This window comes from Peromyscus californicus, unplaced genomic scaffold (assembly GCF_007827085.1).
Source record: "Peromyscus californicus insignis strain IS unplaced genomic scaffold, ASM782708v3 Scaffold_1__1_contigs__length_55948999, whole genome shotgun sequence".
NCBI classification, from domain to species: Eukaryota; Metazoa; Chordata; class Mammalia; order Rodentia; family Cricetidae; genus Peromyscus; species Peromyscus californicus.
Genome location: NW_026294492.1, coordinates 40598601 through 40625062, shown reverse-complemented (window position 1 = coordinate 40625062; position 26462 = coordinate 40598601). Strand labels below are relative to the sequence as shown.

Here is a 26462-nt window from a genome sequence, read left to right as displayed (position 1 = left end):
AAGGTAGAAATGTCTGCCTGGCAACCATTCTATTCTTTAAGACAGAAAGAGTGACTTTGGGAAATGAAGCAATAATTTGAAATGGCCAGTCCTTTCCCATTTCTCTCCAAATTCTTCCTTCTACTCACTCACTCCTCCTATTTCCTATCCCTCCCTCCTCTCTCCTGAAATACCATATCATATGTTTGTTAACACTATTGTCCACCTTAGGCAACTCATGTTGTTGTTCATTGTAAATCATCACCTGAATTGGCTTGGGATGTTTTAACACACATAGCTATTTGGTTCCTTTGAGTAGTATTCAGGAGTACCAATTGTTAGGGGCAAGTGACGGTTTACTATTCTTCAAGAGATCCCAAGATAGGTCATAGTGAATGCAAGATTCAGACCAGTTTCTGGTATAGAAACAGGTGTTATTAATAAGTAGGCATGAAATTATATAGCTCCTTCTGGGAACTTGAAGAGGTTCTAGCCCATTGTTTGTTTGTTTGTTTTTAATAAGCAAGCCTAAAAATTATTTGCCAAAAATGTTTTCCTTCAAGCACATATAATAGTGTTTAGTGATACTATTTGCCCAGCTTATCATCTCTCAGAATTAGGTGGCTATCAACTGTTAGAGATAAATATGAATATCTCCTTCACATCATTTTTTTTTTCGAGGCAGGGTTACTCTCTGTAGCTTTGTGCCTTTCCTGGAACTCACTCTGTAGCCCAGGCTGGCCTCGAACTCACAGAGATCCACCTGCCTCTGCCTCCCGAGTGCTGGGATTAAAGGCGTGCACCACCGCCCTGCTAATCCTTCACATAATTTTGTAATGACTAAGTGAGCTAACACAATCAAATCTCAGAATCATGCCAACTACAGACAAGCTGTTGGTTCTTTTGACATCATTACACATGTTAAATGCTGAGCTGCATTTAGGATTCAGATCATTTATTCCAATAGAAGTAAGGTGTATGTATATACAAGAGATTGTTGGATACCCCACACATGGACTATATTAATAATAGGAACAAAGAAAACCAGTTCCTACCTCCCACTCCACCAACTCTCAATACTTGACTTTATACATATTAATCCATTTTAATCTGATAAAATATTCAAACTAATGAGTAAAACTCCATCATGATCAGAGATGGTGATGGCCCAGGACTTCCAGCAACTATCTCTGGCTTCTAAGGCTATGGCTGTGATAAGAGAGCATCAACTGTGGATGAAGAGTCAGCATATTGGTCTAGCCCCTGCTGTTTCAGAGGCGAGAGGATAACTTGAGAACAGCGTGAGTGGTGCAGTGAGTCTGTATCTCGGAAAGAAAGAAGAGAACCCCAGAAAAAGTCACTGCCTCTCACAGAGTACATAGTAACGCTGAGGTACACTTCATATCACCCTACCCATGCTGGGGGGGAAAAATCAGGTAGCCAAAGCCCCACATTTCCTCTGACAAATTTGTGAGCCATCTAAAAACAGTTTGTCAGACATGCCTCAGTTTCCCCTTATAGAGCATAATCTCAAACTGCTGGCCTAATCATCTGAAGGGGCACAGATTAAACAAAAAGAACAAGCTTTAATGGCCTCATCCAAAAGAGGTGTGTGTTTGTCCATAAGACTTTTACTCACCATCCGGATAGAGAGCTGTTCCTTGTCTCACAAAATTACCACCATTTATAACAAACTCGGCTGCAGCAGCAGCAGCAGCAGCAGCAGTGTCCACCCCAGCACCTCCCAAGTATTGCAAAGGTGCCCTAGACATCTGCCTGAAAGACAATAGCTACAATTTTCTCTGTCAAGACAGCCATAAATATTCCTTCCTAAGCTCTTGAGACCCCTGTAAAACTAAGATTTCTAGCCTATCCTTTCCCTAACCCTGCCTTTATCTCCCAAGGCCTCCGGCAACATAAGGCAGGAGGGAGATTTTTCTTCACTGACTACTCTTCAGCAAACTCACTGGAATCTCCTGCGTTGATTCTCCTCATATGTGCTCTAACCTATCCAAGACACTCTCTAAAAGCGCTACCCCATCCTTTCCTAGCAATCAACAGAGTAACAAACACAGCCAGTCTTGTTTATCCACACAGAAAGATCCTTCAGCCCATTTCACTGGAGTGTGTCACCCCAAATTAATATCTGACCCTTTGAAAAACATTAGTGCACATGCAAAGAATAGTGAAAATTTCAGTCCCCAGCAGGGGTTCAAAGCTCAGGTTGAAAAAGGTGAGGCTCTGCCTCCCTGGTTCTGCTCATGAACCAAAGGAAAGTGTTCCAACTGCAGTTTGCTTAGTGTCAAAATTGTTAGACCTCTCTTGAGGTTTTGTTTTAGTTTGATTGATTTGATTTTCTTTCTTTCTTTCTTTTTCTTTTCTCTTCTTTTCTTTTTTTTAAGACACTGCATCTGTGTAGCTCAGACTATGCTCAAACAACATGATTCTCCTGCTTCTGACTTGCCTCTCAAGTACTTTGCTTACACTTTATGCTTTTCTTAAGTGATTTTAATATTTGAAAATAGTTCCCAATCCTAACACTGACATGCATACAGGTTTGAATGTCCTTGACAGGCAAAAATGCGTGTGTTACATAAGCTTTATTCGGGTCAAGAGTTCAATGTTAGTTAATGAGCAATGTATATTAAGTAATGTCTTTAAATAGAAAAGAAGAGTATTTGTTAACTAGTGATTCAAAAGGATGTTACTAGGGTTCAGAAGAACCTAACCCGGCATTTCTCTCTAGAAAGCATGATTCACTATTTGCTGCTGCAGTGTTAATGTTGACCATAACCGTGGTCATGATTATGGACCATAACTATAGGGAATAATGAGAACTTGGTGTATTGGAGGAGATTACCATATGTTTCACATATGCTGGGCACTAGAGGGAGTACAAAGGAAGACTTAGCTCCTGTCCCTTTCAGGGATCTAGTTGGAAAGGAAAGGACAAATTACACCATCTATGGGGTACTGGAGAAAATACACTATATTTCTTATGGATAGAAAGGGTGTGAGGTACTGGGCACATTAGTCAGCCCACTCACACAGCTTATAACTGCACTGGAGAAGATGCATCCTGACTCACATGAACGGAGAATTTGACACTTTTAAAAAGCACTCTAACATTAAATGGCACATTGTGTCTTTTCTGCCTCCTGGGATTGTTTAGAAGAAAAGACTGTGACTATTTTATGAATGAAGTCGTGGTGCTTCGGTGAGAGGCCAAGAAATCAATGTGACATAACCAGTGAACGGCGTTGCCAAGACACCACCACAGGTTTTCGGTTACCTAACCCAGTGTTCTCTCCTCTTTCCATGAAGACACTGAAATGTCAAATTCTGAATCTGGGCCTATGATCAGCTCTCCCCAAGTATGTACTCTTGTTCATGGGAGTGGTGGTCAGAGGTGGTCAGAGGACAATGTTTGGGTGTCTGCCCTCTTCCCAGCTTGTTTGAGACAAGAGCTGTCTGTCACTGGGTAAGCTAGTTTAGCTGACATCCCTGCTTCTGGAGTGTCTCCTGTTACCACCTCCCATCTCTACAGGGGCACACTAGGACCACAGATGACTGAACTGCTGCATGTGTCCTATATGTGGGTTCTGGTGATCCCAACTCCAGTTGTCAAGATCTAGCAACAAATGCCTCTACCCACAGATCCATCTCCTCCACCCCTGGACCTATAGTCTTAAAAACATACTCTGGGAATGATTTTATTCATTCTCTTGGATCTGTACTTTATGTAATAAATATAAAGATGATGCTTGCTTGTGAATTAAAGTATATACTTAAACAAACCACAACTAAATAAAGAGGTAATTGCCCCAGGGGACAAGGGTAGAAGGAGCACAGGGTAGGAGATGCAGGGTAGAGTCAGCACACAGTAGGAGATGCAGGCTTCTTCTGTTGGTATTTGAGCCCGTATGGAAGTTGAGAGACAATGTATTTACACAGAGTAATAAACTATCAAAGAATTAGATTTTCAGTAAAATGAAATAAGCTTTGAGGGAGGAAGGGTGATGATGGACTGCCACTTGTTTGATTCAGGACCCCTGGGCATTGTTTATGTATTGACTCTCATGGTATAGTCTTCGTCTGTTTGCAAGAGCTTGCTTACAATATACAAATTCAAACGACCACATGGATGAGCAGCTGATTTAACCAAATCCTCTCAGAATGACTTTCCAAGGTATGTGAGCTCAGACCAGTGCTTGTGAAGACAGGGCTGGAGGATCTGGAATTCAAGGCCAGCCAACACTATATGATATCCTGTCTAAGAGAGTAATACTTGATAATAATTTCATAAAAACATAGGGGCTCATATTTGTTGCTGCATATTGTACACAAAGTGAAGAAGAGCCCATAGAGGTTATGTGCTCAGAGTTACTTCAATTTGTCTTTCAATAGAATAACAGCAAGACTGTCAAGCCAAGGGGCACACTGTTGTCCTGAACTTCTGTTGGAAAACTTGGTGGTATTTCGATAATAACCTCCATTCTTAAGGGGGTCCTCCCTGCCTGGTCACGTGTACTGGTAGATTTCTAGTCTGAGAGGTAGATTTTTTTTGTTTTTCTGGTTTCCTTCTGGAGACACAAAGCTTTCAGGAAAGATGCCCAGTTTCATATAAATGTCTTTTTTTCCCCCCTAGAGAACACTAGGTCTTGGAAATTTTGGCCCTGATGCTATTTTCCTTATGAAATCGGGCAAGAACCCGGCATTAGAAGAGGAGAGGTCACAGCTGGGCTTCTAGATATCTCAGCGTTATTGTACATCCCAATTTATTGACAGAAAGACAGTTAATTCACACTGCTTCTCCATCTCGGTCTCTCCCTCTTCTCATATTCCATGCTTCCCTCTTCCACCTCTTCCCCAGCTTCTCATCCTGTTGTCTTCCTGGACTTTCAGTCCCCCTGACTTCCACTGGCTCCTATGAGGCACGATATTGTAGATATTGTAGTGAGTAGGAGGGCTCTTTGTTATAAATAATGCATGCAGTGAGCAGATCATCGGAACTGATGCCGAGTGGATGGTGTCAAACCCTTTTTAGCAGTTTGGATTTGAACACCTGGTAGAACAAGTTTGGTCCAATGAAAAGAGCCCGATTCCTTCCCCTTTAGGAGCGCTGAAGACACTGGTTACTTTTACGCAGAGGGGTAGGGGATGGCGCCTTTTGCCCGGGTGATTCAGACGGAGGGATCACCTGGTTGAGGGAGAGCGTTGCTTTTTAGGTGTTTCCCGCATCGCCGTCCACGTGTCCCTGTGATGTGTGGAGAATGCCAGGGAGAGGGAAAGCGGGCGATTTTTGCGGGAAGCTAGACCAGCCTCCCTCGTTACATAGGCTCGTCCTCTGCATTGCATCCGAGCTTCGGTGATTTGCTGTTTGGAGACTGCAGATTTGCATAGAGCCCCTAGCTTCACCAGCGTGTGTGGTTTTCAGTTCTTTTATTTATTTTTTTTCTTTTCAATTTCTTTCTTTAAAAAAATATTTTTCTCGTCTTCCGCCCCTTCATCTGTTCCTGCTTTTCCTCCTCTGGCTTTCCCCAGTTCGATCCCCGCTGTCTTCACAAGGGTGCCCTCTTCCCTCTGAACCTTTCGCCGGGCGTAAGTGTCAGGAGGCGGCGGACTCGGAGATTGCCTCTGGAGCAGGCGATGCGCGCCGCTGCTCTGCGCGCTGCCCGGGGGAGGCTGGCGCGAGCCGGAGAGCCGGCCGGGGCTGAATGGAGGGAAGGGGTGCCTCGCGTCCATGGGGTCTGCTTCTCTCCTGAAAGGAGGCTGGACCGGCGAAGTGGCCTCCCCATTCCCCACGCACAATGCTAAATGGATTTACCTAGTGGATTCCCGGTGGATGGCTGTCATGTAGAAGTGAGGACCCTCCGGGAGGAGCTTTAAACAATTTCCCGGCTCCCCACCCCCCCGGCATACACTCTCGCCCGAAACTCTTGGGGAGTATCTCTGGAGAACCTGGAGCCGTGCAAACCTGGGAGCAGCCACCCTCTCTGCGCTTGCTGTTCTCCGGGGCTGCCTTTCCGGACAAGTCCCCAGCCAGCTGCATTCGCCTCGGCTATGTTTCGGATTGTTTTGGGTGCAGGGCACAGCAGACTCCAGGACCCCGAGAAGACTGTCCGAAGGAGGGAGAGGATGGGTGCCCTGGCTCGGTGAGGCGGCCGGCCCCACAGCCCGCCGCGAGCCGCCGGATCCCCGGCTTCCTCTCCTTTTCTTGCGCCCCAAACTTTGCCTCCCGCGGCGGCTGCCCCTTGGCGGGCGCCCCGCCATGTACCAGAGGATGCTCCGGTGCGGCGTCGAGCTGGGATCGCCCGGGGGCGGCAGTGGCGGCGGCGCAGGGGGGCGCCTCGCCCTGCTCTGGATAGTCCCGCTCACCCTCAGCGGCCTCCTAGGAGTGGCCTGGGGGGCGTCCAGTTTGGGAGCGCACCACATCCACCATTTCCATGGCAGCAGCAAGCATCATTCAGTGCCTATTGCAATCTACAGGTCACCAGCATCCTTGCGAGGCGGACACGGTGGGTCTGCGATGCCAAGTTCTTGCGGGTTATCCCCTGGTCTCCCCCCCCCCCCCCCCCTTCAACCATGCACTTGCTCGAGTCTCGGCCCTTAAGGCTCTAAGAAATCGGAGCCGGAGAAAAGGGAGGTGTATTTAGGTGTGCTTGTTGGGAGCCACTTATCTCTTTGAAGACAATAGAAGGGGATGGGTGAAGGAATCGCGGGTGTTTGTGGTGAGGGGTGGGAGGGGCGTGCCTTGCCGAGGTGCTGGGAGATGTGGGCATCTAATAAAGGACCAGCCTGGGCAGGGCGCCGGGCCCCGCTGGAAGGGGGCGTCACTCGCCAGAAGGTCACTCAGTGGCCAGATGGGGCGCCGCGCTCCACAGAGGGACCTGAGCAGAGAGAGGAGGGCTCTGCAGAACCTTTTGTCTGTGCGGTGCTGCCCCACCTCCAGCCCATCTTCCCTGACCAGAGCAGGGAGCGTTCGAATCTGTGCATTCCTCCAAAGCACAGTGTCAGGAAAGAGGTCCCGGGACTAGGGTCCCACTCAACAGGAGGCCAATCATCTTGCCCTACTTGATCTTACTTGGAGAAGGTAGCAGTATAAGGAAGTATTTTCTCTGATCCTGGCCCATCCCCACTGGACACAGAGTTCCTCCTGGGAACCGTCCTTTGCCTGCTTCACACACACACAGGGATTTCAGTTTCTTGGTGATTTGGCTGAATTATTCTCTAGATGAAACGGGAGCGATCTTAGACTGTACGACCCTGTCTCCCTGAGGATCTTGTCTGCAGGCTCCTGAACACAGGCGGTCTAGCTTTCTCCTCTGTTCAGTTCTTTCTATTGAGGGTTTCCATGGAGTTCAGGCTGGCTGGGCTAAGCCAGGAGCTCTGCCTGGAGGCAGAGAAATTAGAACAGAAGGGACCTGTGTTCCAAAATCCAGTTTGCTAGGAAAGAGCTGAGTGTAGAGAAATGCCTTGGTTAGCAGGTTATTTCTCCAGAGGAACCAAGAAGGTGAGCCAGGCCCCTCTCATCTCTAGATGAAAGCTTATAAGATTCCCTGAATTGCCAAAAATAACAAAATCAGTCAGGTTTTTCTTTTTTCCCTTTTCAGTGCACGCGAGTCTTTCCTCATCACCAGTCTTTGTCTTTTCTGAGGGTAAAACCCACTCATTTACCCAGCAGGCTGGAAGTAGTGATCAGTGTCTTGGCTGCTCTTCTGCATCTCTCTTGTAGAGTCCACTCACCTTTAAGACTGTGCTCAGCCCGGGGTCCTTTGCCCCCTCCCACACATTTCCCCTCCCAGAGGCAGCTGTTAGTAGTGTGGGTTTGCCCCTTCCCCAGGGATAGACTTCCTTCCTGGGGACCACCGTGCTTAGCGTGAAAAGCTATAGCGTGATCTAATGAACAGAGGCCAGTTCACCCTGGCAACCCCTCCCTAGGAGTGGAATAGTGACACACTTCACTTTGGGTCCAAAGGATTGATTGTTTACCTCATTTCCCTGGTTCTCCCAGGAATTCCTTTAGAGACACCTAGTAAAACGTGAGCCAGGGCTTCCTGTAAGTATCAGAGGGCAGATCCCGGGGAAACAGTAATGAGTTTCAGGTGTTCTTTCCACTGGCTTCCCTTACCTCAGTGCAGCCCTCAACCACTGCCCTGCCTTTATGCAGAACCATGCTAGTCCCGTGGGAGGAAGGCGAGCCAGGGCACAGGAGGGCCAGACAGAGCGTGGGTGGGTGGGAGCGGTGCACCAGATGGGGGTATGCGAGGGTGTGGGGTGCCTAATTGTAGCAGTGGGGCGCTATGAGCTAATAATCTCATATGCATCTTAAGTTCCCAGTGAGTCTACCTCTGCAGAGTGACTGGGTGATGAGGCCTCTGAATGGGAACAGTGCCTGAGCAGGTACCAGAGGACAGCAAGGGGTCCCTGTGGCAGCAGGACACTCCTTTCCATTGCAGCCTCTACCCCAGGTAGACATCTGTGCTGGTTGTCGCTAAAATTTATTTCCCTCCAGAATACAGTAATTGTCTGTATGTGAATGAAAAAAAAAATCACTCATCTATCACTGAAAAGGAGAAGAAAGCATGATAGAGTGATGAAGACAGTGTGTGGTATTGTTCTTTGGGGTCAGAGAACTTTCTCTCCTTCAGAGGTGCCATTTACGTGATCACATTTGTTTGTAAATCCCCACGCCACCCCACCCCACCCCACCCCCATCCCCTCATACTCACCAATCAAAATGTAAGCGCCTAAATAAAATCCAGGTGTGAAGTTTTCACACTCCACCCCTCCCTTCTCTAGAAAAGAGGGAATTAATTCTATAGAGAACAAATTAAGAACATTAGGATGAAAAATCAGCCGCTGAGGGTGGTAGACACAGAAACTAGGGTGAGGAAGCGCAGAGGGGCCTGAAGCAGGGCAGGTAGGGTGGTAGCTTGAAAGAAACCTAATAAGAAAGAGGTGATGTTGAATTTGTTGGGTCAATAAGCCCACTGAATATTTAGCTAATTGTTAGGACAAAGGGCTCCTAAGGAAAGAATTGCTGAGCCTAATAGACGGGAGTGAGAGCCAAGCACACAGGTAAATGACAGTGTGATAAATTCCCACCAGAAAATCAAGACAGGCAAAAAACGAGGCTAAGTTCCAAATCTGTGACTCTTGCAAGTGTGCATGTGTGGACAAACAAATGAATGGGCCTGTTTGAGTGTATTCGAATGTCTGAGAATCATAAGACCTTTTATTTCATAATATGGAGTGCATATATGTGCTTAAATGTATAAAAGGGCTAAAAGCTTGTGTAGTATATTTTAAGGAATAAGATTTAGTCTCTTATGTTTGGAAACTGCTGGGCTGAGGATCCAGGTTCATTCTTCTTCATTTTCTCATCATGCTATGCTTCATTTGCACTATTATGAGGTGTCACTTACAAGGTTTGCAGGGTGCAGAGAGAGCTCATGGCTACCCCACATGTCTTTGTGCAAGCTGACCCAGTTGCAGAGACTGTGGTGAGGATTTTCTTAAGTGCATATATATGAGAAGCAGATTTGGAGACCATTTCAGCACCCCCCTCCTCATTTTGCATGAATTTAAAAACATAAACGGTGAAACAAGTTCTGTAGAAAATTATTTTTTTTTCTAGTTAACTCAGCGGAGAGCTGTGTAACTGTAAATGATAAGAAGCAAGCCTGCTTATAATTAAAGCCAACTGGAGTCCAGAATAGACCCGTGAGCTCAGCCAGTACTGCTTTTGTGCTGTGCCATATGTGCGGAGCATAGAATGATGTCAGTGCTCTGCTCAGGTTCCCATCTCAGCTCCCTGCCTTCCTAAGCACCCATGCTCTGCATACTTCAGAAAATTAGCCTAGAGCCTCTCAATGTTTGCAGCAGATACAGAAAGGAGAAAGCCATCACAGATCTTAGCAACCAATGTCAGTTCTTCTCCTCCTGCAAATATGAGCTCTGGGAATTCTAATGCTGTGATGAGGTTATACTACTAAAGGGCAAGAGGGTTTCCCCAAGGGGAAATGTTAGCGAATTTTAAAGCGTGGTTTGTATTTGAAGGAACTCAATGATATTATATAAGGGCAATATTTATAACAGGAATTTATAACATATTCTTTCAAAGCACTTTCAAGGTACATGCCAAAGTTCTAAGAGGAGTGGTGGGTTTTGAAGGGAGCTTGAATATCATTTTCCTTATGCGGCTACTGGGGCATATCATAGATGGGCCAAACAATGGAGTCAGATCTTGATTAGAGTCAAAGAGAAATTAGAATCAAAGCTTTGTGGCCCCACAGCCCAGGGCAATTCCATGATCTCAGAGGTTTTTATACTAGTACAGAGAGGGTCCTCCATGTGGCTTAATGGCTGGTCTCTTGGAGTGGAATTTATTCTGAGTAATACAGCCACAAGTTGTGTGTGCAGCATGTATCAACAGTACACGTGCTGCACATAAGACACACTCAGCTGGTGTCCCATTGGTGTCTCCATCACCTCTGCTGAGGAACTTTCTCCTGCATGCTTGCTGATAGCAACTTTCTGACTTATTTTGGATCATAACCAAGAGGATTGATTAGCAAAATCCTTCACAGTATATCCTACCTGAATGGAAACATTGACTCTTCTGGTCATTAATTACTATAGGTGACTAGAGACTTTTTGACACTGAATATTTAGAACAAGCCTTGCTGCTCCCCACTTCTACTGTTGACTTCTTAAACAAAATGGACATCATTGAAGTGTCCTGAACAAGATAGCCCGCAAATATTTGTGCAACAGTTTTTCAATCAGTCATGTTCTAAATAATCCTGGCAGCCTAGAGAAATTTTGTGTTTGTCCCCAAATTGTAATATAGGTATGCTTTATATTGTTTATCCACTTGCTCAGTAAGTATATCATAAATGCCTCCAGTGGAAAAATATCCACATTTGTTTGTGTACCAGGTACCATGAAGGTCTAGAGTGAAATGGGAATTATGGGAGGAGGAGCCAGCTAGGAGGAGCCGATGCTCTTCTAGTCCAGTCACTGTGTTTATACCTTAGCTTTAAGAGTGCAAGCTACTAGAAAATGTCAGTCTTTAGACAAATAACACAATTTCTCTTTGAAAACAGAAAAAAAATCTCCAAACACAATGATGAAAAATAAAACCCTACAAAGTGTATTCATATGTAGCCGTCATCTGGGCTGCATCGTAAAATGGTCTGATAATGATATAAAACAACTGAGTTTTATCACAAGTATCTTTTACTGCCTTACATATTAATGATCTAGAAAGATTTCCTTGCACAATCACCTTATTTCAAATTGATGCATGTATTTCTTGTAGCAGAAACACAATTTTGTTTTTCAAATAGACATTGGACTAGTTTCATAAATGTATGTAAGATGGAAGGTTCATTGATTTAAACTTATACTAATATGTAAATAATTGAGGCAGCTTGGTCTGGTGGTGATAATTCTCAGAAATATAACCGTGTGAAAATTTGGCCATTGCCACTTGTTGGAGTTGTGTAAATGTGTAAATCTATTTCTCTTCTCTAAGAACGTTTTGGGTTTTTTTTTGTTTTTTTTTTTTTTTTTTTTTTTTGGTTTTTCGAGACAGGGTTTCTCTGTGTAGCTTTGCGCCTCTCCTGGAACTCACTCTGTAGCCCAGGCTGGCCTTGAACTCACAGAGATCTGCCTGGCTCTGCCTCCCGAGTGCTGGGATTAAAGGCGTGCGCCACCACCGCCCGGCTTGGTTTTTTTTTTTTTTTTTTTTTTTTGATAAGAACGTTTTGTAAACCCATAAAATGAAAGTGCGATATATTACAACACTAGAAACAACAAATGAGATTGTTGGAGGTACACAAACTATAGTAGTTTCCTAATATTTAGCAATTAAGATACTGTAAGCATAGCTATGTATATGGGCAATCAACTGAGTTCTAGTCCTGAGCCTGCCAGTTATTAACTGAGTGACTCATTGAATTGATTACATCTTTGAATGTCAATCTCTTTCAGCTCTAAAGTTTGATGAGAACATCCTTCTCATTTATCACTGTGACAACAGAGATCTAAGTAATTTGAGTCAACCATACACACAGGATCACAGCAAATCAGAAGGAAAATGGGAAGTAGCATCCATGTCTTCCAGTGCATCTTCTTTCTTGTTTAAATATGCTTCCTTGAAGCCCTTGGGAGGTCATGGCAGAGACGGATCTCATTTATTTATACTTTCATCTGGTAACTTGATCGTCAAAAATTTAAGTGTAGGTGTTAATTGAGATTAAGCTTATTCCTCAGGATAGAATAGATCCAGTTCTTCTATAGAAAATCATCTAGCCATTCTTCTTCTGTTGCTACTTATCCTGATAGTGAACCATCAGAGCCTAAATATGCGATTCCTTGTATTTCTCCTTTATAAAAAGCACATATTTTAATATGTTACCAATCTCAATAACACTCAGCATGTTTGAATATTGTTTAGTCAATGAAAAGACTAAGACCCCCTTGTCGAAGAGCTCAATAATGGTTCCATTCTCAGAGTCCATTGATATAAGAATCTCTTTAATTCATGTTCTGATTGTCTTTTCTAGAGCTTTACTGATTCTAGGCATGCTTGCCCTACTTTTTTCATTGCTATGATGAAATACCGTGACAACTTGAGGGGCAAGGCTCACAGTTTGAGGATAAAGTTTTTCATAGCAGGAATTCCTGGCTACAGGAATCTTGACCAGCTGAACAGTTACATCCACACTTGGGAACTAGAGAACACTGAATACTAGTGCTCAGCCAGTTTCTTTCTTTTTGGGCAGATCAGGACCCAAGCCTTGAGAATGGTGTTGCTCACTATTAGAATGTGTCTTCCCATCTTGATGAACCTATCAAAGTATTCCCTCACAGTCATGTAATAGGCTAGCCTGATCTAAAGAACCCCTCCCAAGTATACCTTGAGACTTATTGTCTGTCAGAAGTTGACAATAAACATTATCACAGTGTGTTGTAAATGAATATTGAATTCAAGTTTCTTAAATAATCTGATTGCCCTTAATGTTGGCTCAGGTGGTGACTCACCTAGGTGCCTAGAAGTCCTGCCATGGGGCTCAGGCTCAGGACCCACTTGGCTAGTGCTCTCCCCTCAAATAAGACCTCAAGGAAAGTCTTTTTAGAAATAGACACTTTCCCGCTCTGCTTGATCTTTATCTTGACCCATTCTTATCTACACAAGTTGTAAAATATCTCTTCATAGAGAAACTTTTAATAGCCTTTTAAAATATTTCAAAATGCTAGATTTTTTCATTGTTAATCATGAACACTTCATCCTTCAAGTTTTGACAGAATGAAGCGAAAACAGCTATCTTTGCAAGTACATATCCCTATGACACCTTCACAGAAAGTATCTTATTTCATCATCTGTGCAGCCTTGGCAGGGTGTATGATCATTATTTGCTGACAAAGAAACACATTCAGAGAGATGGTGATTTTGCCAGGGCCATTTAATTAATAAGCAGATATTTTTCTTTTGCTTTTTCCATGACAGTATGAGGAGAAAGGGCTTTGAAAACTGCTCTGCTTTTGACTGTTGAAGGCGTGAATTATGTCCAGTTGTTGACACTGTCCAATTCAATTATCAAAATGATGTTTAACAGCCAAAGAAGTATTGCTAACTCATACCGTTCCTAACAATTTCCATATATATGTGTGTGTGTATAATTTCCACATATATGTATATATAATTTTCATATATATAAAATTTTTTTATTGGTACATTAAAAAGTATATATTTGTGGGGTGCTATATGATATTTCAGTCCATTGCTGTATAATACAGAACAAGAGTTTTTTCTACTCATTTATCATTTTTTTTAAAGTTTTCACCTTGAAGAATTTCAAGTGAAAATAAATTTATATCTACATTTCAGGAGTTCTAGCTAATCATACATTGTTAGCCAAAAAGTCAGTAGTAAAGTGGTAATGGGCTGATATAGAACAACATTTCAAATTTACCTTAAAGGAATGTCCTCGGAATAACTGAATAACAGTTTCAGTGAAAAGATTTATGATTAAATGACGATGAGTGATCAGTCTCAGAGTGTCTTTCAAACATCAAATGTAAGACAGATACAGAGACTCCATTGTATTGATTACTGGACATAATGGCAGTGAGATTTGTGAATGGGAACCAAGGCAGTGTAGAAAGGCATTTGTCTAATATATTTCCAAGGTATGTGTTTATGGACACATACATATTTTACAAAGCTCCTATAAATCTTATAGAAACTCCTTTTGTTTATGGGACCTCCAGTTTAAATGCCTTGTATGATCTGATTTTTAATATTTCATTTTTTAAAAATAAGGTTATAGATTTTATATGTACTATAAATACTTGGTAATTGATTTTTTAAAATATGTAACTTTCATTAATAAGAAAAAGTATCTGACAATTTCTGAGAATTAACAAAAGCCTCAAGCAAATAGGAAGACAATGCTTTGTAATGTGTGTAAAATACAAGGCAGCGGTATTTAGTAATTTAGACATTATTTGTGCAAGGCTGTTTTGATTATTTTCGTGTATTGGACTAACGTTGCTGCATGTCATTATTTATGTGGTTTAGCCTGTCTTGACTCTTAGTTACCATCTGGTCACCAGCCTCCATTTTTCTAAACAACTGCAGAATTCAGAGCAGCTAAACAGAAGAGGTAGGTTAGATTCTCCCTTAGACGGACAACTTGGAATTCCGAAATATCTAATTTTACATTACGATTGGATTATCTACAGTGTGAATGATTGCAAAGTTTAGTCACATCACCGTGAGTGACTGTGATGTAATCTAAAAAATGCATTCAGGACGAGTGTGACAGCCATGCTACTCTCACACCGGTCCATTAGCACTTTTATCTGAGCCTGCTGCTGCACATTTTAGAGAACTGTGGTTTTCCTGATGGATTCTGCTTTGAAATTTTACAAGAAATGTCTCTGCTGTTACGAAGGAGGCTTTTGTTCATGTCTGTGTATTTATGCCACCTTTTGTGTAGTTATATTTTTCAGTGATCCAATGTGTTACAATTTGCTGTAGAGAAGTATTTCTCAGCACTACCAATCTACACAGGTCCAAGGAATTTTGTCTAGAAGATGTATATGGAAACTGAATTTTCTATTTGGTGTGCAGGACATTGTTTTATAGTCTACTTCCTTTATGTTTCATATCAATTTCTGAAAATCTTGTCATAACTGAACATTCATGCCTGCATAGTCATTGAAACGTCATCATTTTTTTTGGATTATGTTTCCAAAGTTGAGATAGAGAGTCATTTTCCTTACTACTCTAAGCTACATTTCCTTGAAGTCTGCAGTTAACACTTTCAATATTGTAATATGCTGTATCAGTCATTTTTTATGTCTACTGACCAAGTAATAACATAGTCTGGAATAAGATGAATAATAAATTAACCTTTGTCAGCAAAGTGGCTAATTGGTCATACTGGTAAACATGAAAACAGCATATTTGGTTTTCCCACTTTGGTGGTTCTCTTTTCCTTGAGACTTGTCCTAAATGAAGTCTACAGCCTTGCTGTACCTTATGGACAGTTATAATGTAACCAAAAGCAGAACTCTCCTGATGGGCTTCTGATGGAAAGTTTTAAAAAGACTTGGGTTTTAATATATACACATGGGATGCTATTCAGACATCTTTGTGGTGGCTGAAATGTAGAACAAGAAGCCATTTGTATTGACAGTAATGAAACTTTTACCCAAGTAATCTTACCTTTAAATGTAATTTTTTTTCTTTTTAATAAAGTACATTAAATTTTAATTCTCTTTACAGAAGAAATTAATTTAACTCTTGCTTTTTAGTAAAGAAGTAACTTTAATACAATAGTGAATTTACCTTCTGAATTCTTCCCAGTAAAAAGACTATAAACTAGCGCTATGCAAAATGGTAGAAAATAGTCAATTGTGTTCATATACTTACTGAGTAATTTCTTGGTGCTAATTATATGCCGGGTACTGTTCTAACTTGTAACAAAACATCAAGGCATTTGTTCTCTCCAATCTCTGAGTTATATACTATTAATATCTCACTCCCAAACGAGGATATATTGGTTCAATGAAGTACTAAATAGCCCAGTTAACTGGGGTGATACGACCTGACTTTATAGACAAGCAAGCACACTAGAAAGCTCATGGCCCTTAACACCTCGGATTTCTCTGAACTAACTGAACAGTTTCTGTTTTCCCTCATCTGTTCAGTGCCAGTGACCCATAGTAGGCCAGATAAGGAGACTGTCTAGATTTCTAACTTCCTCTAATTTACCAGTCATTTCTCTGCAAGCTTTTTCCTTACCTTCCAGATCTTCTTGGATCTTGCAGTTCTTAACTACACAGAGCATCCAAAAGCTTCCCTGTGCCTCCTTCTTCAACATTGTGTTGATTTTCACTAATTTATGAATCTCCATATCTGCCACCACATCAAGAGGAAAGGAGTGATTGATTTAAGATATTTATTAATGTTTATTAAACTACTTTCATTCTATTTGGCAAATACATCCCCTACCCAGCTGATAATCTGGTGTGATAATAGACTAATTTGCAAGTACAACTATGACTTAAAATTACAAGGCAGCAGTTGGAATGAGTCTGATTATGTGATTACATTCTTGAGAATAGAGGAGACCTTCTGTGTGTTTAAGTGAAATGTGTATTTCTCAAAGCAGGTTATAGAGAAATGACTGACAATTAATAAACTATCTTAACTTTAATTACTTTTTTAATTAAGAAGACTTGAAGATTTTAAAAATAAAATTTTGTTCCTTATATTACCTGGCATTATACAGCCACATAAAGAAATCAAGCATTTCTCACAGCTCAGTTCTGTGTAGTTTGGGTACTAGATTGGGGCAATATTCAGAAAGTACAGTTCAAACTTTGATGCATACGTTTCTTTTTTTTTTTTGAGTTCATCATTTTTTTTTTAATTTTGCAATACTATTCAGTCCTACATATCAGCCACGGATTCCCTTGTTCTCCCCGCTCCTGCTCCCCTCACCTTCGCCCCAGCCCACCCCCCATTCCCACCTCCTCCAGGGCAAAGCCTCCCCTGAGGACTGAGATCAACCTGGTAGACTCAGTCCAGGCAGATCCAGTCCCCTCCTCCCAGGCCAAGCCAAGCGACCCTGCATAGGCCCCAGGTTTCAAACAGCCAACTCAGATGCATATGTTTCTTAATTTCATTTTTCTTAAAAATCCTTTTGCTTATTCAATTTAACTCTAGAATTTTTGTTTCATTTTATTCATTGATATTGCTACTTTCTCCAAGAGGTTGAGAATGCCCATACAGATCTCAGCTATCCACCAAGGAGCAGACATTAGGCTAGCCTCAAATTTTCAGAACTTCTGTTTCTAGAACAAAATAAAGCTCATCATATCTATACCCCAAGAGCATTGTGAATGTGGGACACTTCATGTGAGCATCTGGCATAGGATCTGATAAATTATCTGCCTTCTCAAAGTTGTAGACAGGCCTCCCTTTGGCAGGGCAGAACAGACTGAGGGTAGCTATGAAATTATCCATCTTCTGAAGGGTCTTAAAGTCAGGCTACAACCCCATCGTTCTCATTTGCTAGTTGCTTAAAGCTGAAGCTAAAACTGAAATCCGTTCCTGGCATCTGACTCATCCAGAGAGCATGACACAGAGGTTAACAGTTGTTTAAAACAAACAGCTTGCTTGCCCCTGTTCCCGTGGAAACTATGATGAGGAATCCTGTGGTATCCCTGAATTATCAAGGTTGCTGCTGCATAATGTTAATGGGCATTTTTCAAACTTTTGGAGCATTCTTTTAGAATTGAGATTAAGCATCTGTATTTATTATAATAGGAGCGGAGAAGGCAGAACAGAGAGAGAGAGAGAGAGAGAGAGAGAGAGAGAGAGAGAGAGAGAGCACAAGAGAAGTTTAGTCAAAAGATTCCATCTTTCTTTGCCCAAACAGTCTCTGAAAACATCATTAAGCACAAAGCTACCTTTACCTGGATGCACTCAGGGTGAAAGAGATTTCCAGAAGGGAATAGTCCTTCCTGGCCTGGAGCGGTGTGTCTGAGGTCACTTCCTTTGAATGGAGTAATTTTTTTTTTTTTGGTTTTTCGAGACAGGGTTTCTCTGTGTAGCTTTGCGCCTTTCCTGGAACTCACTTGGTAGTCCAGGCTGGCCTCGAACTCACAGAGATCCGCCTGGCTCTGCCTCCCGAGTGCTGGGATTAAAGGCGTGCGCCACCACCGCCCGGCTTTTTTTTTTTTTTTTTTTTTTTTTTTTTTTGGAGAATGGAGTAATTTTGATGTTTATGCCAAAGGCAGCTTTGCAGTGTAGTACTCTTACCCAATTCGAGCATTTAGCATACTAAATTAAATGAGGATTTCCAGTAACTGTTATCTATCGTCTCTCTCTCTCTCTCTCTCTCTCTCTCTCTCTCTCTCTCTCTCTCTCTCTCTCTCTCTCTCATCAGCTATCATCTCTCTTTGTTTCTCTCTCTAATGTGCCTATCTACGTATTTATTTTAATGTTGTATGTATTGGTGCTTTGTTTGCATGTTTGTGCATGCAGTACACTCAGAGACCAGAAGAGAGTACTGGATCCCTTGGAACTGGAGTTACAGACAGTTGTGCCTAACTGTGTGGGTGCTAGGGATTAAAGTTGGGTCCTCTGAAAGAGCAGCAAGTGCTGTTAACCCCAGAGTCATTTCCCCATGCCCTCACATTTAATCATCTTTTTTTGAGATGCACCTTGTTGTTTTCTTAAAATAAGTGAACAGCTTCTAATAGGCACTTAAGATCGATGCTTTAATTGTTTCTACTTATTGGAAAAGAGAGGCTGTTTGGTGAACCGTTGTAATAGGCAAAAGTTTATGCCCATTCAGATTGCATTTATTTCAGCTGAGTGACCAAGAGAATGTTGCACATATTGAGAAACAGTCACTTGCCGGTGTGACCCATCAGTTCCACTTCCTAAAGTGTGAAGAAGACTTTTGATGGTATCAGCAGCCCACAGTTTTAAGATCTGGGTAATTCTGTCAAATAACATCTTAGGGTTGACACATGAGGCAAGAACTCATCTCACATGCACATATGCTCTATGGTCATGGTTCTCATCCTTCCTAATGCTGTGACCCTTTAATACAGTCCCTCATGTTGTGATGATCCCAACCGTAAAATTATTTCGTTGCTACTTCATAACTGTAATTTTGCTACTGTTATGAATCATAACGTAAATATCTGGTATACAGGATATCTGATGTATGGCCCCCAAAGCAATCACGACCCACAGACTGAGAACCGCTGCAGTCTATTCCCTGTTCCGATTTTTTTTCTTTTCGGTGTGTTATCTTATTTATATGTAGGATTCCAAACTTCTGGCTACTTGTTTTGTTTTAGTATATTAATGTTGTTTTAGTTTTCTTAGATATCTTTTTAATATTCCACCCTACCTGTTCCTTGAAGAACATAGAATTTATTTGCCTACCTTGTTTGGGATTGCAACCCACAGGTTGAGAACCGCTGTTCAATGGTGTTTGGCAAATCTGGTGCTCTTCAGATGGTGTGCATGTCATGCGGAGAACAGGGTACCCCAAAGAGTAACACTGGGAATCTGATTCATGGCACTAGAACTATTTAGAAATCAGAGAAATAGTTTCCAGCCAGGGAGTGGCAAGAGTCTACCACAGGGAGGGATGCCCTCAGAAAGGCTTTGAATAACTTAGGTATTAGGTGTGGAGGGAAGTGTCTTTATCCAAGCAAATAGCATCCCCTGTGCCTTATTGAAACTTATAATTTGTTTTTGAGGTCCCCACCCCTGCAGTGCTAGGAATAAAATCCAGTGTCTTACACAGGCAAGCAGACGCCTGCCTTTAAGTAGCATCATCAACCTTACTTCTGTGTTTCTTCAAAACAAAATTATACAGTGATTACAAACTCAGTTTTTCTTAGAAAGCCAGTCCAGGGTCTGTGATCACTGATGACCAATCATCATTGTGATCAAAGATGTGTGTGTGTGTGTGTGTGTGTGTGTGTGTGTGTGTGTGTGTGTGTGTTTCTGTCTGTGCATGTGAGTGTGTGTATGTGTCTGTGTGTGTTTCTGTCTCTCTGTGTGTGCATGTGTGTATGTGTGTGTTTCTGTTTGTGCATGTGCACGTGCGTGTGTGTATGTGTGTGTGTGTGTGTGTGTGTGTGTGTGTGTGTGTGTGTGTGTGTGATCTTGCGTAGACTTGGGACTCATTCTGTCCTTGCAGATGCCTTTTGAAACCCTCCCTAGGGAAAGGCCTGCAAAGGCGAGAGAGACAAATGGTGTCAGCATGTGTACAGACAGCTGACGGTTCTTATGTAATTTCATTCATTCAGCCTCCTCATTCACAATAAGTAGATATTTAGGTTATTACCAAAATGTGGGTGTTTACACACACTGTGCTGGCAAATCACTGTACCAGTGAGTGCCAAGAAAGAAGAAACCAATCAGTCAGCAAGTGCTTATCAAGTACCTGGTGACATTGTCATACTAGCCTGAAGAACCTAGAAGAGGCTAGAAAAATCTATTGTGTGTCTCAGGATTTCAAGCTGAACCTGCATGCCTCTTGTTCTTTCAAGCACCCTAGGGAGGCCTTGCTGCTGCCCCGAGCAGGACCACAGCAGGAGCAACAGCATACCTTTATTGTTGTTTTTAATCTCCTGACAACTCTCCTGCTATTCCAAGGACCCTGGAAGGACGCCCCAAGCCAGTGGGCACATACCCTCCTTAGTGACACATTAGTAATTGGGAACATGTTCAGTTACGTTTCCATTTTCGTGTTTGTAAATCACCTAGGGTTCACAAAGTGTTTTCTTATTTTAACTCATTCAATACACATAAGAATTCTGTAAATTAGACATGACCGCTTTCTACCTCATTTTTCATAGGAGGGAAGATTGTGGCTTGGACACTTACTTAATGTGCATTGTCTGCATCAAGTTTATAAACATCAGAGATGGGTCTTCCACTCATCATGCAGATTCCCTGTGTCCAAATGGGTATCTTCCACCCATACAGGTGAAACATGGTGTGTGTGTGCAAGGATCAAGAGTTGAAGGGATTGAATAATTCTGTAGGGGTGTGGGAAACCCTGAAGTCCCCTTAACCCAGAACTGCTGGACTAGAATAAAAGTTAAAATGGAGTGGTGTTTTTGCCCCATTGAATTAAAAGTAGACACTGTTTGGAGGAGATGGTCATGAACGCTGATTGATGTTTGCATGAATTTTGTATGTGTGATAGTTAAAATTTCTAGTTGTTTATTAGGATTTTAAAAAGAATGATTTCTTTTAAAAAATGATTCCAATTTGAAGCAGGAACTCACTGGCTTTTTATTATTGTTGAAATAACTTAAAAAACAATGAATACGACCTGGGAAAACATTCAGGCCTGATACATCTTTATTTAACTAACTTGTAATGTTTTTTAGATGAACAGTGACAAGGAGCTATATATAATTAAAATGCCCAATTACTTGTAGGGAATTATTAAAGAGCACTTGCAAAATTGAGATATTCTGTCAAAAACTTAATAATTAAAGCATTCTATTCTTCATGGGAATGACAGAGAAATTTATAAAGATATTCTCACTGAGAAAATGCCTTTTGCTTATTCCAGTACAAAGGATGTTGCCTAGCTTGCAAGATCATCACCATTTCCCTAGAGGCAGTCTCTCTAGCTAAATAAGGGTGGGTACCTCCAGAAGTCATCCATGAACTTGGAGATCAAACTGAAACATGTTCATAGTCATAAATGAATACTCTTTATGTTTTCAAAATAGCATTCTAATTTTCTAAAATTAAATTCCCTGAGGATAGTGAGTGTGGTTTGTGTTATCTGTCAATGCCCCTCAACAAACACTCATTGTACTCACATGCTCACAGAAAATTCCTGGAAGCCTTCCTCTATTTGTGTAGACACAATAACATGTTTGTTCTGTTAGTTGGAACATATTGAAAGATATGATTTCTAAACTATATAAATAGCCAGTAACACATATACTTCCCCTAGTATATGTGATTGTACATTTAGAGATTCACTTCTTAGTGTCTTGATATGCTTGATTTTGAAGGTATGGTGTGACAGTTAAGGGCTGGAAGACCTCTCTAAAACAATAGTGATATTGATCCTCAGTGTACCAAGTTATATAAGAAATAAGTGAGAAAGTATCTGTAAAATGCTATACAGTTGTATTTTGGGGAAATAAAAGCATTATAATAATGCAGTCAGTTAATCATATAAATTACTTTCTGGCATACGCTAATGACTGTTAGATTTTAAACTCCATCAAAATCACACAGGGGGCATATCAGAACTATAATATGACTGTTTTCTACCCCAAGAGACAGTCCTCAGAAAATTTGCTAAATAATTTCCATTTTAAATTAATCCTTTCACTTTTGGAAAGTCTAGTGTAGACCGTCCTTTCACAACTCTCTGAAAAAGGATTTCTACCATTGTGTTTAGTAACTATAATGGATAGCTTCACACAACTCCATCTAAGCCTCCAACAGGTTATCTCATGAATAAATGTTAGTTAGCACAGACTGATTTATAACTCGAATAATGCTGGAAGAATCTTGCAAGAAAGTATCTCAAACTTGATACCTTCACATTAGTAATGAGTTATTATGAATGGGATATTAACTAGGGTTCTTTTTTGTTTTGTTTTGTTTTAGTTTTTTTGTTTTTTGAGGCGGGATTTCACTGTGTAGCCCTAACTGTAGTGGAACTCACTCTGTAGACCAGGCTGGCCTTGGACTCACAGAGATCCGCCCTAAACTAGGGTTCTAACAAGTTGATAAATGTATTACTCTTTCCTAGGAAGGTCTGTGGTACATAAAATGTTAGCTGCCTGTATATTCCCTTTAGAGAGTCACAGTCATTACTGATTGTATACAGTGTCCTTAGCTAACACTTGTCTTTTCTGTAGAGGTAGACTTTGAGGGATATATGTATGAGCTGACAGAATTAGATATTCCTGTCTGTAGTCTCCTTTGGTCCTCCTGTTTAATCATCCTTTGGTCTATTTTCAATATCCTTAGAAAGGATTATTTTAGTCCATTATGCAATATAAGGTGGTGGTGTTATTTTAAGTCAAAAAATTTTAATGTTTAACACTTTTTCCTTTGACCAAGAAAGCTTTGGGGCAGGTGTTATACCAGCATGCATTTCATCATATCCTATTTATAACATTTTAGATTTTGTCATGTCATTTCCCAAGATTTCTCCACTTTAATGTTTGTGATTTCCAAATGTTAAATATTATAGGAATATCCTCTACCTTGGTCTTATACTTAAGTTAGATATCCCTTTTTTTAAAAATGACAGTGTAATTGGGTTGTAATTCTGCATTCTTTTTGAACTTACTAGAATGACAGAAACCCTTCTGGGATGAGACCCTGGGAACACCAAGAGCAATTTTAGAATGCTACCAATGTACTCCTAACGTTACAAATGAAGATTCTGAGACCAGATTAGGTACTGTGATCCTAAGTTTCTCCCACAGACCTGTCCTGCCCTTCCCTCAACACTGTTCATGAGGTACCCAAAAGCAGGGCAGTCTAATCATAACCAAGTCCTCCTATGTGAAGACTTTTAACTCAACTAACTCCCATAGCATTAAACAAGCCCCAGGAAACTAGTAAGTTTCATGTTTACAGTAAGAGTTTGTCTTATTTTTTTTTTTTTTTTTTTTTTTTTTTTTTTGGTTTTTCGAGACAGGGTTTCTCTGTGTAGCTTTGCGCCTTTCCTGGAACTCACTTGGTAGCCCAGGCTGGCCTCGAACTCACAGAGATCCGCCTGTCTCTGCCTCCCAAGTGCTGGGATTAAAGGTGTGCGCCACCACTGCCTGGCGAGTTTGTCTTATTTTTGACCTATTTTATTCATTAAAATTTCCTTGGACTGAGAGCATTTGTAGCTCCCATGCACACCATTAAACTGACAGTTTAAATTCTTTCCTTGCTTAATTTATAAACACTATGGAGATTTTTTTTAAAATAGGGAGGTAATAGCATCAGAGCTCAGAAAGAAGAGGAAAAGAAGTTATGAAGAAGTATCTTCCGTGTGAGAGTCTTTGGGGAGGTGAAGCAAACACAGAAGGATGCTGCCTTGTTCTAATAGTCCACTGCTGGTAATGAATGGAAATGAAACTGTTGATTTCTCTCCCATCAAATTCCTGGAACATTTGGAGCTCTTAGGAATTTTCAGTGACATTTGTTATTACTCATCGTCACTATCACTGTGGAAGAGTTGGATAAGTTTGAGAAAAAGATGATTGCACCATCCATAATAGCCAAAGGAAACCACTGCAAACATTTTGGCATGTGCCTTTTTGTAGTTTGTCTTTACATAATTAAACATTTTGAAAAGAAGATAGTATTGAGTAAACTATTTTTGAAAACATTTATTTTTAAGTAAAAATATGTGGCTGCTGGCCCAGTTGGTATAGGCCTGGAAATCTCAGCTACTTGGGAACTTGATACAGGAGGATTGTAATGAGTTCAGGGCCTGGCTGGACTCCCAGAATGGGTTTAAGGCCAGCACTGGCTATTAGTGATATCCTGTTTCAAAAAGAAAGCCTAAATATAAAAGAAGGGCTAAGGATGTAGCTCAGAGGTGTGGTGCTTGCCTAGTATGTATCAGGCCATACATTCAATCTTAGCACAATATATATATATATATATTATATATATAATATATATATATTATATATATAATATATATGTGTGTGTGTAAAATAAATTATATATAAAATGCTACATTACATTTATTAATATATAGTATTTGCAAATTATACATAAAGTATTATATTAACCATATATATATATATATATATATATAAAAATATATATGGCAAACCCTTTTTTGTATTAATTGCCTGTTGGGGACTACATTTCATACTATTCTACCTGGACCATACTTACCTTATCAGTTATTTTGATGTTGGACATTTCAACTGTTGCCATTTAAAAATTTATAAGCATTGTTAGTACACATGATGGTTCAGTATAAATGTATGTTATGCACATCTTGGATATTATGGGTTAGAAGGCTTAGATTATTTCTTCTGGTTCTCACTGATGAACCGAGACCTCCTTCCTGGTGCATTTCTTTCCATTGTCTGTTAGACCATTTAGTAAGCAGGTCCTCCCTGAGGACAGTTGACAGTGTCAGTCTGGATCATTTGTGAGTAAAGAGAGCCTCATTGTTTTATCTCTTGTTACACTCTTTGACCTTTCCTGTGCTTGAACATCTTCTCACTCGTCAATTACACCTCAGCAGATTGCAGATACATTGCCATTTCCAGTCAGTCTACTGAGGGCAGATGGTGGATCTTTTTGTTTACATTAATTTATAAGAATTTGTTTGTTAATATGTTTACATTTATTATATTTAATATTAATGTGGCCAGCATTTTTTTAGTTAAAATAACTACATATTTAATTTTATTTATGCTAATAATAGTAGTAAGAATTTAATATTTTCTGGTAGTTAAACCTACTGCTATTCCTTTTTGTTTTTAATTCCATTTCCATTCATATCACCAACCTGTAGCCCTTGGAAAAGGATCTTCAAGCTGTGGCATTTTATGTATTTTTAGTCAGGAGAGACATTTTACTAGCATTTTCTAAGATAGATTTTGATAGAAATGAGGAGACAGGGCAAGCAGTTCCAGATCAGTACTAAAGTGCAGGAAGCTCCCAGGAGCATAGGAAGGTTCTAGAGAGTCAGAGTGGAGCAAAGCGGAGACAGCTAGTCCAGAAAGTGTGGTAGCTTGAGGAAGTCAGATAGGGGCTATCAAGCTCATCCTGGCCTCTGTCCCCGGCCATCATGCTGAACTGTTATGCTCTCCCATTCACGACCTCTTCAAAGATCTCAGATACATGCTACTTCACTTCAGGCAGGGATCCTAAGTAGAAAATTAGAATATTCATGCAAGTGACCTACAGAAGACTACTATCTAGTAGGATGTTTTTCTTTGGTTATTGATTTATTTTTAATTAAACAAGGCTTGATTTAAATATGATCCAATGTACAAATGTTGACAATGTAAATCAGTGGCAGAATCAGCCTATTTATAACTGCATATGATAACATCCAGGTCAAATAGGGGATATCTGTCCTCAGGAGTGAGTCTCACGTTATGTCTGAACAGATATTCTGACATCTATTATAATTGATTTTGTATGTCTTGAACTTGAAATAAATGGAATAACAAGTATGTCCTCTTTTGGGTTTACTTCCTTTGAATGGACCTAGCACTTCTGAAATGTATCTATGTTGCAGTATGTATATATTATCCCTTTTTTGTCTTCGTTTTTTTAATTTTTCTGGGCAGTTGTTGAGGTTTGTTTATTCCTGTGTGGATGAACATTTGGATTGTCTCCAGCTTTGGGCTACAATGATAACGAACCTTCTTAAAAATACTTTGCAGATGTATTGCTTTCTATTGAG

The 26462-nt window shown here is 40.8% G+C and overlaps 1 protein-coding gene across 36 annotated transcripts in view; it reads left to right on the top strand.

Moving 5' to 3' along the window:
* Nrxn1 (neurexin 1) overlaps window positions 1-26462 on the top strand; it is a 1064135-nt gene that overhangs the window by 634888 nt on the left and 402785 nt on the right. The window contains exon 1 of one of the 36 annotated variants that reach the window (XM_052746573.1): window positions 5183-6497. The exons of 32 other annotated variants lie outside the window; for them this stretch is intronic. In XM_052746573.1, coding sequence (XP_052602533.1) covers window positions 6251-6497 — 247 coding nt within the window. In that variant the 5' untranslated portion in view covers window positions 5183-6250. Of the gene's footprint in view, window positions 1-5182; window positions 6498-26462 lie in introns of those variants that run through there. 3 more of the 36 variants (XM_052746575.1, XM_052746572.1, XM_052746574.1) reach the window with 3 other exon arrangements.